The following is a 12170-nucleotide window of genomic DNA, read 5'->3' on the forward strand; positions in this document are numbered from 1 at the left end:
CCGCCTAAAGGTCAGAGGTCACTGCCGCCTAAAGGTCAGAGGATTGCCGACCCCTTCACTACCGCCTAGAGGTCAGAGGTCGCCGACACCTTCACTACTGCCTAAAGGTCAGTGACCTTAGAGCTGCAGATGTCGGCTCTACGTCTGGAGACCAGAGGGAAGAAGGAAGCGTTTAGCTGCCAGAGCTCCAGGCAGTTCTACCACATGGGTCGTTACCCGGGCGATGTGGTTACCTGGGCGATGTGGTTACCTGGGCGATGTGGTTACCCGGGCGATGTGGTTACCTGGGCGATGTCGTCCTTGTACAGGCCTCTCTTGAGCCGGACCCAGCTCTTGGGCTTCAGGTTGGTGACCTCCTTGACGACCTTCAGGACGTCGGTCATCTCCTTGATGGGAACCATCTGCTGGTTCCACAGGCCCATGCGCAGGTTGCCGATGCCCTCGATGGCGGCCTTCACGTGCGTCTGCTTGTACGACTCCACGTAGATGTAGCCTTTGACGTGGTCGGGCGCCACCACCGACTTGATCTGGAGAGGCTGCAGGCAGGCGGCGCGAGGAGCAGTCAGCCATCGGTCGCCGTGTACCCGCTCCACCAATCAGAGCTCAGCCTGAGGTCAGGTGACGTCTTACCGTGTCAGTGAACTGGTAGGCGATGAACTTCCTCATCAGAGCGATGGCGGTCGCCCTCTCCTCGCCGATCTGCACACAGGAAGCACGGACGATCAGAGAGAGAGTGTGTGTGCGTTTGTGGGTGTGGGTGTGTGTGTGTGCGGGTGTGTGCGTGTGCTGGTGTGTGTGTGCTGGTGTGTGTGTGTGTGTGCGGGTGTTTGTGTGTGTGTGTGCGGGTGCGTGTGCGCGGGTGTGTGTGTGTGCTGGTGTGTGTGCGGGTGTGTGTGTGTGTGTGTGTGTGTGTTTCCGCACCTTACATTTCACGGTCCACAGGTTTGGGTCCCTGTAATATAAAACAAGGGGAAAGGCTCATGACATCATCGAGGTTCTTGATGCCGATTGGTCGAATGAGTGTTTACATACTTGACTCCAGGAAGTAGCTGCTGCTGGGTGATGTCATCAGATAGCTCCTCTGGACCTCCGGCGTAACTAAACCACAGAAGAAGACAAACATGGCCGTTTCTTGACCTCCTTATGTTGTTCTACCATGTGATTAAAACCGAGTTCTTCCTTTAAACTAACTTTCTCTGGACGACTAAGATTCCTGCTCTGAGAACTGCTTTTTTACAGTTTGTTTGGAGAGCAGCTTTTCAGCCGTAGAGAGGAAATTAAATTGGCGTTTCCATGGTGACCGGTGAACACGCCTGTGGCCTCAGGAATGAATCTGCTGCTGGTTTCCTCCTGTGAAACCAGGCAGGGTGAAAATTTAAGCCACTTATTTTAGAGAAAAACTTTACGGCTGCAAACGAGCAGAGTCACCAGACTAACGAGGTGTGAGCAGATCGTTAGTGGAGGAGGAAAACATGGCAGCTGGAGATTTATTCATGACTTCACTGCGTTATCCTCCTTTCTTCAGTCTCGTATTGACAAATCATTTTTGATTTTCTCGAACTTCCCAACTTCATTCTTGAATTTTCGCATCATTACGAGTTTATTACAGTTTTACCACATTACTACGCATTCATAGTGTCAGTCTGGTACTACAGAATTAGTGTTGCATCTTTATGACTTGATTCTTGTATCGTTTGTTTTCTGAAATGAATCTCCTATCATTACGTCTGTATTGTCACATGATGTGACCCTGTTATCAGACCCATTCTGTCCCGGTTCTGTCAGTGTGGGAAGCTGCAGTCAGAAACCTGAAGAACCTGCACAAGTTTCCAGACTCAAACTGGGAAAAGAAGCTGGATTCGAACCAGGTGAAGGAGTCCGGTACTCACTGCTCTCCCACAGAGGACTTGGCGTATTTCCTCATGTAGTATTCGCCCAGCGCCTCCTCCCTGGAGTCCCTGAAACACAAACAGCGAGTCTGAGGGAAGCAGTGGCAGAAGGTCAGACATCATGCAGGTTCACACGCTGCAGACATCATGCAGGTTCACACGCTGCAGACATCATGCAGGTTCACACGCTGCAGACATCACGCAGGTTCACACGCTGCAGACATCACGCAGGTTCACACGCTGCTGACATCACGCAGGTTCACACGCTGCTGACATCACGCAGGTTCACACGCTGCNGACATCACGCAGGTTCACACGCTGCTGACATCATGCAGGTTCACACGCTGCTGACATCATGCAGGTTCACACGCTGCCCTCCTGCAGGGAAAGGAAACGCTGCACAAACAGAGAACAGTCTTCTGGGAAAAGGTTTCACTGCTAAACTCAACAACCACCAGCAGCTTGCAGTAACTGCCTTCCACACTGACGTGGTTTTTCTGCTGGCTTTGGGTTTTTCTAGATGATTTGCTGCTTTTTAACCCAATCAAATTAAATACATTTTTTTATTTAAATTTGGCTTTTTAATGTAGTTTAATTACAGTTAATTCATGATTTAATGACAGAGCTGATTCCTTTTCCCCTGAACAAATGAAATGATCCGTTTCTGAACTTATTGAAGTTCATTTCATCGACGCTGTTCACAGGTTCTACCTCCAGAGGTTCTGCAGCCGCCTGGATCCAGAGTGGTCTTCATCCAGAACCACGTGGTCCAGGTTGGAAGCTGGTGGGAAAGGAGGTCGTTTCACCGCTTGTTTGTTAGAAAACATGGAGTCAATAATGTCTGAGATGAGAGAAACTGACCTTCAGCCTCTTCTGCTCAGGAGCCGCCAGGAGGAGGAAGAACAGAGACGAGTCAGCAAACAGGAAGTGGTCAGCAGGAGCAGTGATGGAGGCAGGAAGCACGACACGAGAAGCACGATGACAGGAAACGCCATTAATAATGAGTTTATGAAGCTGAGCCTCAGAACCTCAGGCTGCAGGACCAGGACGCCTGGAGAACCGGCATGGAGGTCCAGCCGACCGGAACCAGGCTTCTGCTAACCCGACCGTAAAGGAACCGGCAGGCAGAGGAGCTGCAGGCTCCACTGGACCCGGTTCCACCTGCTGCTCTGAACCGCAGCAGGACGAGACGAGGAGCTGCAGAAGTTACAGCAGCGAGAAATCTGGAGAGATCAGCTTCTCTCAGCCACAGCATTAGGAGCAGCGTGACCCCAACCAGCCACCGTACAACCAGGACGCACCGATCCTCCTTTCACTACCGATAACCGATAACTGAGGTTTAGTATCGGCTGATCCCGATCTGACCCAGGAGAACAAACGTTTGTGTTTAAACACAGACATAAATGAACTGAGTTATTAATCACATTAATAACTGATTAATGTGATTAATAACTGATTAATGTGATCAATAACTGAGTTATTAATGTGATTAATAACTGTTATTAACMGTTAAYAACTGTAAATCAGTTATTAATGTGATTAATAACAGTTATTAACAGTTAATAACTGTAAATCAGTTATTAATGTGATTAATAACWGTTATTAACAGTTAATAACTGTAAATCAGTTATTAATGTGATTAATAACTCTACTCCGGGCCAGAACATTAGAAAACAACTTTAATCTGTTCAGGCAGGAGAACAAAATATTAAACATGTGATAAAGAAACGGACAGAAATAAATAAAGCACGGTGTCACTCAGAGCACTAGGCGTAGAGCCACACTGAATAGATCTGCTCTCATAGATCAGTCTATGATACCTGATCTAGATTTTGTCCAATATCAGGACTGATGTAGATATTAATACTGGATCAATTCATGTCTACCAAAACATTTTAGATGGAAGGAGAGTAATAAGAAATCATAAAGTGTATGAAGTACAAACAACCAGCTGAAAAGTGCGGCGTGTGTCATGTTCCTATTTTCTCTGGTGGATGTGCATGACGATCAATAATCGCTTTGATCAGAACCCGACTGATGGTCATAATGTTGTGGCTGATTGCTGTAAGTTGCTCATTAAAGTCAAACAGCAGCAACTTATTGCCAGAAACGGTTAAAATGTGTCCAGGTCCGATGGACGAGTTAGTCTGAAGGAGAAGCAGCTGGTCCTCCAAGGCTAAAAACCACAGAAGAAGAGCTGCTCTCACACAGGTGCAGCCTGATTTTCCCCTGAGTGCGGACTGACAGGCGCAGCTGTGCTGGGATGAGGCGATGGGGGGGGCAGAGGGGGGGAGACGGTTAATAAATGGATGACTGTAATGATCCATTCACTTCTAATGGGAGTCAGTGACAACAAGAGCAACAGTTTACCGTTGGCTGGAGACAGCAATGGCCGCCGCAGGACAGAGAGAGGTCAGTTAGAGGTCAGGAAACACAGAGACACACACACACACACACACACACACACACAGAGCCACATTGCTGTAAACATTAGACCCCCAGGTTGCTCCATTAAAGGAAACTTTCTATATAAAATGCATTTTTTAGCCTTGGATACGTTTTGTTTAGCACTCCGAGTCTCCAACAGAGCAGAGAGGTTTATTTTATTTTGGATTTCTTCATATTCTGGTGGATTGTATGTTTCTGTCATGTATGTTTCCTCTACTCCCCGTTAGATTTGGGTACTTCACACTACGTACCACCTTAACTGGATCAGTTACAGCGCTGGGTCGTTTCATTCCACCGTCTCCAGCATCAAGACATCTTCAAAGGATCTGGTTACATTTTATTTTGAAGGGTCATTTCCTGCTGTGTGTATAAACGTCAGACACAGCAAAGCGCGAAGCTACATGCTAACGCTAAAATGACAACACACGTATTCATTATGTGTTGATATGAAGTCCTGGCTGCTGTTTTGCTAGCAGTAGCATGATGCCTTCTGCTAATGTTAGCATTGTATGCTAGCAGTTAGCGCCTGGGGAACCATGTTTTGAGTTATTACAGGAACAGTTTGGTCTTGAAGAATAAATGATCCATATTCATTCAGTGGTGGTGTTGTTGCTAGCACTAGCTAACAAAGCTACGTCGAGGCTTTGTCCAACATGTCAGGCTGGACGGACGACTCTGTCACCAGTCAAGTCTTTTAACCAATTTCTGCCCAGCTGGACAATAAAATCTCTGCTATCAAACTGCAAAAATGTCCTAAAGGTGTAGAGAGGAACGCTGTGCGACCTGCAGGGGGCGGGGCTTAATGCCCCTCATTTAAAGAGACAGCAGCAAAGTGAGTATTTCTCAGAGGCAGCTCAGACCAGAAAAGGGGACGAGGCGCTGAACTAAGACCAAAACATTACAGTTCTGCTCCATATGAACCACAGCTGGATTATTTACATAACAAACGGGTTTAAAACCAAGACGAGTTCACTTAACGCAGATTTAATCATCGGCTTGTCTGAGGGGGAGAGCAGCCTCAGCTTGTGTGGTTTCCAGCCTTCGTTGTGTTTTTTTTCTCACCTTTCTCCAGAATGTCCTCTCCTCCTTCCGACCACCGATCCTCATCCTCATCTTCATCGTCCACATCTGCACAGACACACGGAGGAACAGGTGTGTGTTAAAGCTCCGCCCAACAGAACAGCCGAGGAAGAAGAGCCGCCGCCTCGCACCGGCTTCGTCCAGGATGAACCCTCCGTGTTTCGGCTTCTTCCTCGGCCGGTCGTCGTCTTCCTCGTCCTCCTCTTCATCATACTCCTCCTCATCATCATCCAGGTCCTCCCCCTCCTCATCAGCTACTTTATCGCTGCCGACAGGGCTGGCTGTCTCCTCCTGCAGGAAACTCAGTGAGCTCAACGTGAAGAACTCAGACAAAAACTTTAACACCATCAGAGGAGCCGAAACAGGAAATAAACTTTATTTATAAACCGCAGGGAAAATTAAGACAAAACAATAATAACAAAGCTGCCTTATTTAAAACGTAGCTCTCTTTTCTGTTACTTTATTCAACACTGAGCTACTAATTAATTTTGAAGACTTCTGAAAATAACTTTATGACTTCAAAAAGTTGCCTACAGATAAAACTGACATTGGTTCAAGTACAATAATAAGCAGGTAGTAATTATTACTTATAAATTAAATATAAATTGTCACTTGAAGCACTTTTCCACACAGACGTTTAACAATTTTTAATATTTTTAAATTGGATTTGGAAAAATGTTTGCAATTATTGTATTAAATGTGATTTTAGTCGTTAAAACGCCACAGATTGTATTTTTTGTTTGTCTGACTGAATCTCTGTGGAATATTAATCCAGATGTTATGGCAGCATAAACATGTCATATTACTGTGTCCTGCTCCTCTGGTCAGCCAGTGTCCGCACAGGGAGCGTCTACAGCTACCTGCCGTCCGGGACGCGTTTAAAGCGGGGAACATTTGACGGGATTTGGGGTGAATCGGTGAGAACACCACCTCTCTCCATCCAGCTCACCTCATTCTCATCCACCTCCTCGGCCTCCCCGTCGCTGCTCCGCTCGCTCTGGTTGTCAGAAAAGTCGCTGTCCTCGCTGTCGGACATCCTGCTGCACCTCTGAACCGGTTACAAGACAGAAAGCACCATTAAACATCCGAACCGAGCCGAACTCCCGCTGAAAAACACAAGACTCGAGCTGAGCTAAGCTAACAAAGCATGCTAATGTAGATAGCAGGACAAAAACAAGCCTCCTGTGAAAAGCTAGCCTCCATTTTCCCGCCTTCAACTCTTCTTCTCACCTGTTTCTATCCTCTGCTTCCGGGTTTATTCCGCTAAAAAACGAATAACTTAAACTATCGTGGATTTTAATCTCTTGACGAGTGAGGTTTTACGTGAGAGCCGCGAGACTTCAGAAAGCTGCCACAACTCTCGCGGGTTTTGGATTGATGATAGTTAAACAAATACAGAGGTCTCACTCCGCTGTTTTTTTATATGTACAAGAGAAACGATTAAGAAAAAGTTTTAAACCATCAATTTATTTCAGGGGTCTTCGACTTGAGGTTACGAAGCCCCGGTGATTTCTTTTCTAAAGCCACATAAGAATATATTTTCTTAATATATTAATATATATTTTATTAATATTAAAATATAAAAGTTCTGGTCGACAGTAAATGCCATAAGAAAAACTGCTAGGAAACCCAAGAAAAGCATTACTCTATCAGAGTGGTCACTCTCTCCACACATATCTCTGTTACGTCGCGACGTGCCACGCAGCCAATCCTGAGCCGCGTTAAGGGACAGTCGGCGTGGCTGTGGAGGATCCTGGAGGAACAGTAAATCCCGGCCCCGGATTAATCTCCTCTCTGCGGCGTTTCCTGCCCGGATCCCCGGAGATGAACAGCGTCGGGGAGGCCTGCACGGAGCTGAAGCGGGAGTACGACCAGTGCTTCAACCGCTGGTTCGCGGAGCACTTCCTGAAGGGGGACCGGAGCGGGGACCCGTGCACCGAGACCTTCCGGAAGTACCAGCGCTGCGTGCAGAAGGCCATCAAGGAGAAGGACATCCCGATCGACGGGGTGGAGTTCATGGGGCCCAACAAGGACAAACCTGAGAGCTGATGGAGCGGAGGAACGGATTCTGGTCCGGTTCTGATCCGGAGCCATGAGGCCCGCAGCCGGCAGCTGACTGGATCAGCGGGTCCCCGGAGCTTTGGGTTGTTCTTCACTCACACCTGGACTGGACTGAACTCCAGTCCTGGTTGGACTGCAGGTGACCGAGTCCAGATCTGTGAGACTGAGCAGGACCACGTCTCTGACCAGATCTCCGCTTCCGGTTCATTTTCTGCATTAAAACTGATATTTTTGTGCTTTTGTTGCTGTAGCCTGCTCATCACTTCACTTCCAGCTTCAACCCAAACCGCTGATCGGTTTGGAGATAAATGCATGTTGCCGGTTCTGATTGTTTGAAGGTGGATCTGCTCGGATACACCAGTTTTTACCTGGAGCAGGATGTCTGCCACACGCTGCGGGCTCCACGTTTCCACCCCAGCAGGGGAAAGAGAAATTCACCCCATTTTAAGTCATATTCAGATATCATCTGAATATTTGTTTGACGTGTTTTTGTTGTTGCATAATATGTAGTTTATGAATAAAATTCTTGGTTAATCTTTATGTCTGTGAAGTATTTTTTTACTTTAAAATATTCTGAAGTTTGGTTCAAGTGGAAGAATTTCAGTCAAAGTTAATAATGTATTTATTTTGCTCAGATTTAAACTCTAAAGCTCAAACGGTTTATTCCCTCTCATTTTCCCCTTTATCCGTTCAGAGCTTCACCTGTTTCTCTGCCTGAGAGTCAAAATGTGAAAATCCCATAAATCTAAAGGAATCATTAAAATCAGGGTAAGTTTTTCCCTGAGCTCTGGCTTGCAGGCCTCCTGCTGAGCTCAGCGGGATATAATCTATAACTAACTCTTCAGTTACTTCTATCTTACTATCCACCTCATTTATTTGTTGCCAACTTGCTGCAATAGTTTCTTTTAAAAAAGAGAACAGGCAAGAGGAAAATCAATTAACAGACTTCAAAATAAGAGCATTGCTATAAATATCTACTTATTTATAGTAATAAGTAGATATTTAGTAAGGAACCTGCAGGGTGAGGAAGCCTGTATGACCAAAACTTCAACACAGATGTCAAACTTTATTCAACTGAAAGTTTACAAAACAGTCAAGTTTAGAATTTATCTAAAAAATATTGGAAACTAAATGTTTTCAAAGTTAGCATAAACTAAATAGCGAGCAAAAAAAAGCTAATTTAGCTATTAGCACATTAGCATGTTAACCACACTGCTAACCACAGGTTTGGAAACGGAACCAACATGAAGAAGATGAACCCAAACAAAACGAAGCTTTCCTGCTGCTGAAGGGAACACGGGTCTGAAAAACAGTTTTAACTGGAACAACGTCACAGTGAGCTCATCCATCAGCTGCTGGATCCGTTTCAGGTCACAGGTGGAGATCCTGAAGATCTCTGGTGTCTGACATCACCTGGGTTTAAAAACCCAGAACCTGAAGCTGCGATGAGCATCTGTTCACCGTCTGGAGCAGCTGGAGGTCTGAGCCTCTCACATGAACACCATTTTATGGTTTCTGTCATGTATGTAACAGTGTTTCGCTCAGAGCTGCACCCTGATGAAGTTTAATGTGTTTTATGAGCCAATAAAGGATTAAACGGCTCCAGTGGTTTAAACTCCTTCAGCCGCAGAAAGGAGCCGCAGAAAGGAGAACGGCCGTAAACTCTGAACGTTGCTCCTCCGTAAAAATGTGATCCAGCCGGTTGTTAATTACTGGTCGTTAGTCTTAGCTGTCAGTTCTGAATGAAAACCATAAAAACTGGATTGTGCTGCGAGGCCAACCTGATACCAGAAACATTTACAGTTGAGCTTCCATGGAGGATCCAGAGGTTCTGATCCGGTCTGGATGAGGAGGAAGGAAAACCCTCATTCTGTATTCGGCTGTTTGTCGGCAGAGTGATACTTTGGTGTGATTACTGGGTTAGGGATCACCTACACGGGGATGATGGGATGCCTTCTAGAGTAGTTATTGTGGGGTATTCCACAGGTTACAGAGTCTTTTATAGTTTTATGTGATTACATGTTGGATGCTCGTGATTCCAACAGAGAATGAATAAAGTTTTGGTATTTTGGTTCCTTCGGTTCGGACCGAGACCAGAGAGGGGGCTCTGCCCTTTTCCAACTCCAGCTCATGAATTCTTCACACTTTCTGCGAGTCGCTCCAATGAAAGCTGGACAGATGAAGACGTCATCTGCAAAAAGCAGACAGTTGTTCTGTTGGGTTGTTCTGGATCCAGTGACTGAGGTCAACCGTGAGGGAGTCCGACTCTCACTGGAAACACGTACAAAATGTGGACCGAGCTCCGACACCGGCCTGCAGGAACCCAACTTCTACTGCCAAGGGGCCCGGCAGCCCAGGGACTCGGTCAAACGCCGTCTCCAGGTCCATAAAACACGTAGACTGCTTAGTTACAGGTGTCATAGAGCTTTGTGTAACTCCAGAGCAGATGGAGGAGCCGAGGCCGGGGCCGGGAGCCTGCAGGACGTTAGCGTAGCTTGGGAACCGATCAGGTAGCTTGCAGGTTTTCTTGCAGGATATTAACTGTAGATCTAGGAGTGCAGGGGACCTCTGGGGGTTCCTTGTAGGGTGTCTGCAGTGTTACAGGTTACATCCGGTATTTACCCGTCTGGGAACCGGGTCCCGCTGTAAACCCGGACACTCGGATCCAGGCCTGGAGGACCAGCAACCTTTAGATGAGCCCCTGGTTCAACACACACAGTCAAATATCTGAATTATGTCTGAAAATGTCCTGATCACACAGATCAGCAGCAGGCGCCTTGAGAAGGACTGTTTATTAGAAACAGCCTTTCTACTGAAACAAACGTTCTGTGTCCTGTTAACGTTCCAGCTGTGGAGCAGCCAGGAATCCGTCGGCCTCTCCAACATTCCCACCCACCTCAGGAACCATCCGACTCCTGGCAGAAGAGTCGGGTCGCTCCGGATCAACATGTTGGGGCCGAGCAACCAGAGCTTCCAGCATTATGAAACGTTTCTTTGCTGAGCTCTGTGAGGAGTTTCCATCCAACCTCCATCCGACCTCCACCTCGGATTCTGCTCCAGCTAAGAGTCAAACCCGGAGAGATGCTGAGCTTCTCCAGTCTGTGCAGAAGCAACCAGAACAGCTTCAGGTTCGCCGCTTGACGACGTGAAGCTCCAGGCTTCATCCTGCAGACGGTCCAGATCGAATCTCCTCAGCAGTTTTTAGAATTAATCCATTCAAGAATGTTTAGAAGAACTCCGAGGAAATCCTTAGGGCTCTCCTCCGGGTGGAGTTCACATGGACGGCAATCCGACTCCGACTGAGGAAGGAAAACGGAGACGGGAACGTTTCACTCGACTGAAGCAAAAAGGGAAACAAGCAGCAGCCAGAAAGACGATCCTAAACTTATATAACAGGAAAACATTCCAAACTGAATGATGGAGAAAACTGAAGTAAAATTGAAAAAATGTGCCTGAGTTACGAGACTTCATAACAGAGTTAAATAATTAACTCCAGTTATTTTTCACTCCTGCTGCATCCAGTTCTCAGGATCTCAGAAACCATCCGATTCGATAAACGGTGAATTTCTCCTGACTGACTGAATCACCAGCCTGGTCTGAACTCATTGAGGTTATTTACACAAAATACAATAAAATACAGAGTGAACTGTGATTATTTAAGCCGTTTTCACCCTGCAAGGAACGGAACGGGTTCACAGTAGGACCGACCGTGTTTTAATTAGAACTTCTGACCCGGTTCCAGCCGGTTCCACCCGGCTTGGGCCGGTTCCAGCCGGTTCCAGCTGGTTCCAGCCGGTTCCACCCGGCTCGGGCCGGTTCCACCCGGCATGGGCCGGTTCCAGTCGGTTCCAGCCGGTTCCACCCGGTTCCAGCCGGTTCCAGCCGGTTCCASCCGGTTCSRGCCGGTTCCASCCGGTTCGGGCCGGTTCCAGCCGGTTCGGGCCGGTTCCAGTCGGCTCCTTGGAACCACAAGAGCTGTGGTTCCAATCGGGCCGGCCAAGCGGTGCTGCTTAGAATCAGCCGCTGATCGGGTCCAGCTGGCTCTCACTAAACTGTTCTTACTGTATTTTATAAAAAGTGCCCTTCTTAATATTTTTATTATCATTATTATTTTTAATTAGCGATGAATCCCCTCAGCGTTCTGCTGTCACCTGGTCCCGTGATGACGTCATGTTTTCCTCCTTACTGATCGAGTTCAGAATGAGCTGATCGGTTTTCCGCTGCATCTCTGAGGAAAAGATGCTGCTGCATCGAAACCATGTTCAGCTTCAAAATAATGACGTCAGCTTCAGATTCGATGCCCTCAGTTATATGCAAACACAACCGGGCTGCAGTCCGGGTGGAACCGGACCGAACCGGACCGAAGCGGGCCGAAGCGGGCCGGTCCGGTCCGGTTCGGTCCTTGCAGTGCGAAAACGGCTTTACAATGCCTGACAGGCAAAACGGGCAGCAAACGGCCAAACGCAACACAAAAATGCTGCAACCAGGAATTAAATGGAGCAAAAAGGAAAATACTGCAAACTGAAAACGTCAGTCCTCCAGACCACCAGGGGGAGTCATCCTGGACCAGAGCGTCTGGTTCTGCTGAGCGTCAGTCGGGTCTGCAGTTGAGCCTTTGAATTTGTCGGACGCCGTAAATATTGAACCGGCCTCTGACAGCAGCTAGCCGTTAGCCGTTAGCCGTTAGCCGTT

At 47.3% G+C, this 12170-nt stretch overlaps 2 protein-coding genes across 5 annotated transcripts in view; one reads left to right on the forward strand and one right to left on the reverse strand.

The window, feature by feature from the left end:
• supt5h (SPT5 homolog, DSIF elongation factor subunit) overlaps positions 1-7187 on the reverse strand; it is an 18319-nt gene extending 11132 nt beyond the window's left edge. The window contains exons 1-12 of one of the 4 annotated variants that reach the window (XM_008402018.1): positions 7063-7187; positions 6367-6465; positions 5549-5708; positions 5400-5465; positions 4260-4265; positions 2751-2762; positions 2601-2670; positions 1890-1958; positions 1033-1098; positions 922-952; positions 631-699; positions 285-536 (exon numbers count right to left, since the gene is read on the reverse strand). In XM_008402018.1, the coding sequence (XP_008400240.1) occupies positions 285-536; positions 631-699; positions 922-952; positions 1033-1098; positions 1890-1958; positions 2601-2670; positions 2751-2762; positions 4260-4265; positions 5400-5465; positions 5549-5708; positions 6367-6465; positions 7063-7092 (930 nt within the window). In that variant the 5' untranslated portion in view covers positions 7093-7187. Of the gene's footprint in view, positions 1-284; positions 537-630; positions 700-921; positions 953-1032; positions 1099-1889; positions 1959-2600; positions 2671-2750; positions 2763-4259; positions 4266-5399; positions 5466-5548; positions 5709-6366; positions 6524-6647; positions 6795-7062 lie in introns of those variants that run through there. The other 3 variants (XM_008402020.2, XM_008402021.2, XM_008402019.1) reach the window with 3 other exon arrangements.
• Positions 7140-8018, forward strand: triap1 (TP53 regulated inhibitor of apoptosis 1). The gene has a single exon (XM_008402016.2). It carries the CDS (start codon positions 7242-7244, stop codon positions 7464-7466), a length of 225 nt encoding a protein of 74 aa, XP_008400238.1. The 5' UTR covers positions 7140-7241; the 3' UTR covers positions 7467-8018.
• Positions 8019-12170: the final 4152 nt, after the last annotated feature.

Source organism: Poecilia reticulata, unplaced genomic scaffold (genome assembly GCF_000633615.1).
Source record: "Poecilia reticulata strain Guanapo unplaced genomic scaffold, Guppy_female_1.0+MT scaffold_159, whole genome shotgun sequence".
Taxonomy (NCBI): domain Eukaryota; kingdom Metazoa; phylum Chordata; class Actinopteri; order Cyprinodontiformes; family Poeciliidae; genus Poecilia; species Poecilia reticulata.

Excerpts from the sequence above, each read along its gene's own strand:
- triap1 (XM_008402016.2), top strand. The coding sequence starts at position 7,242 with ATGAACAGCGTCGGGGAGGCCTGCACGGAGCTGAAGCGGGAGTACGAC.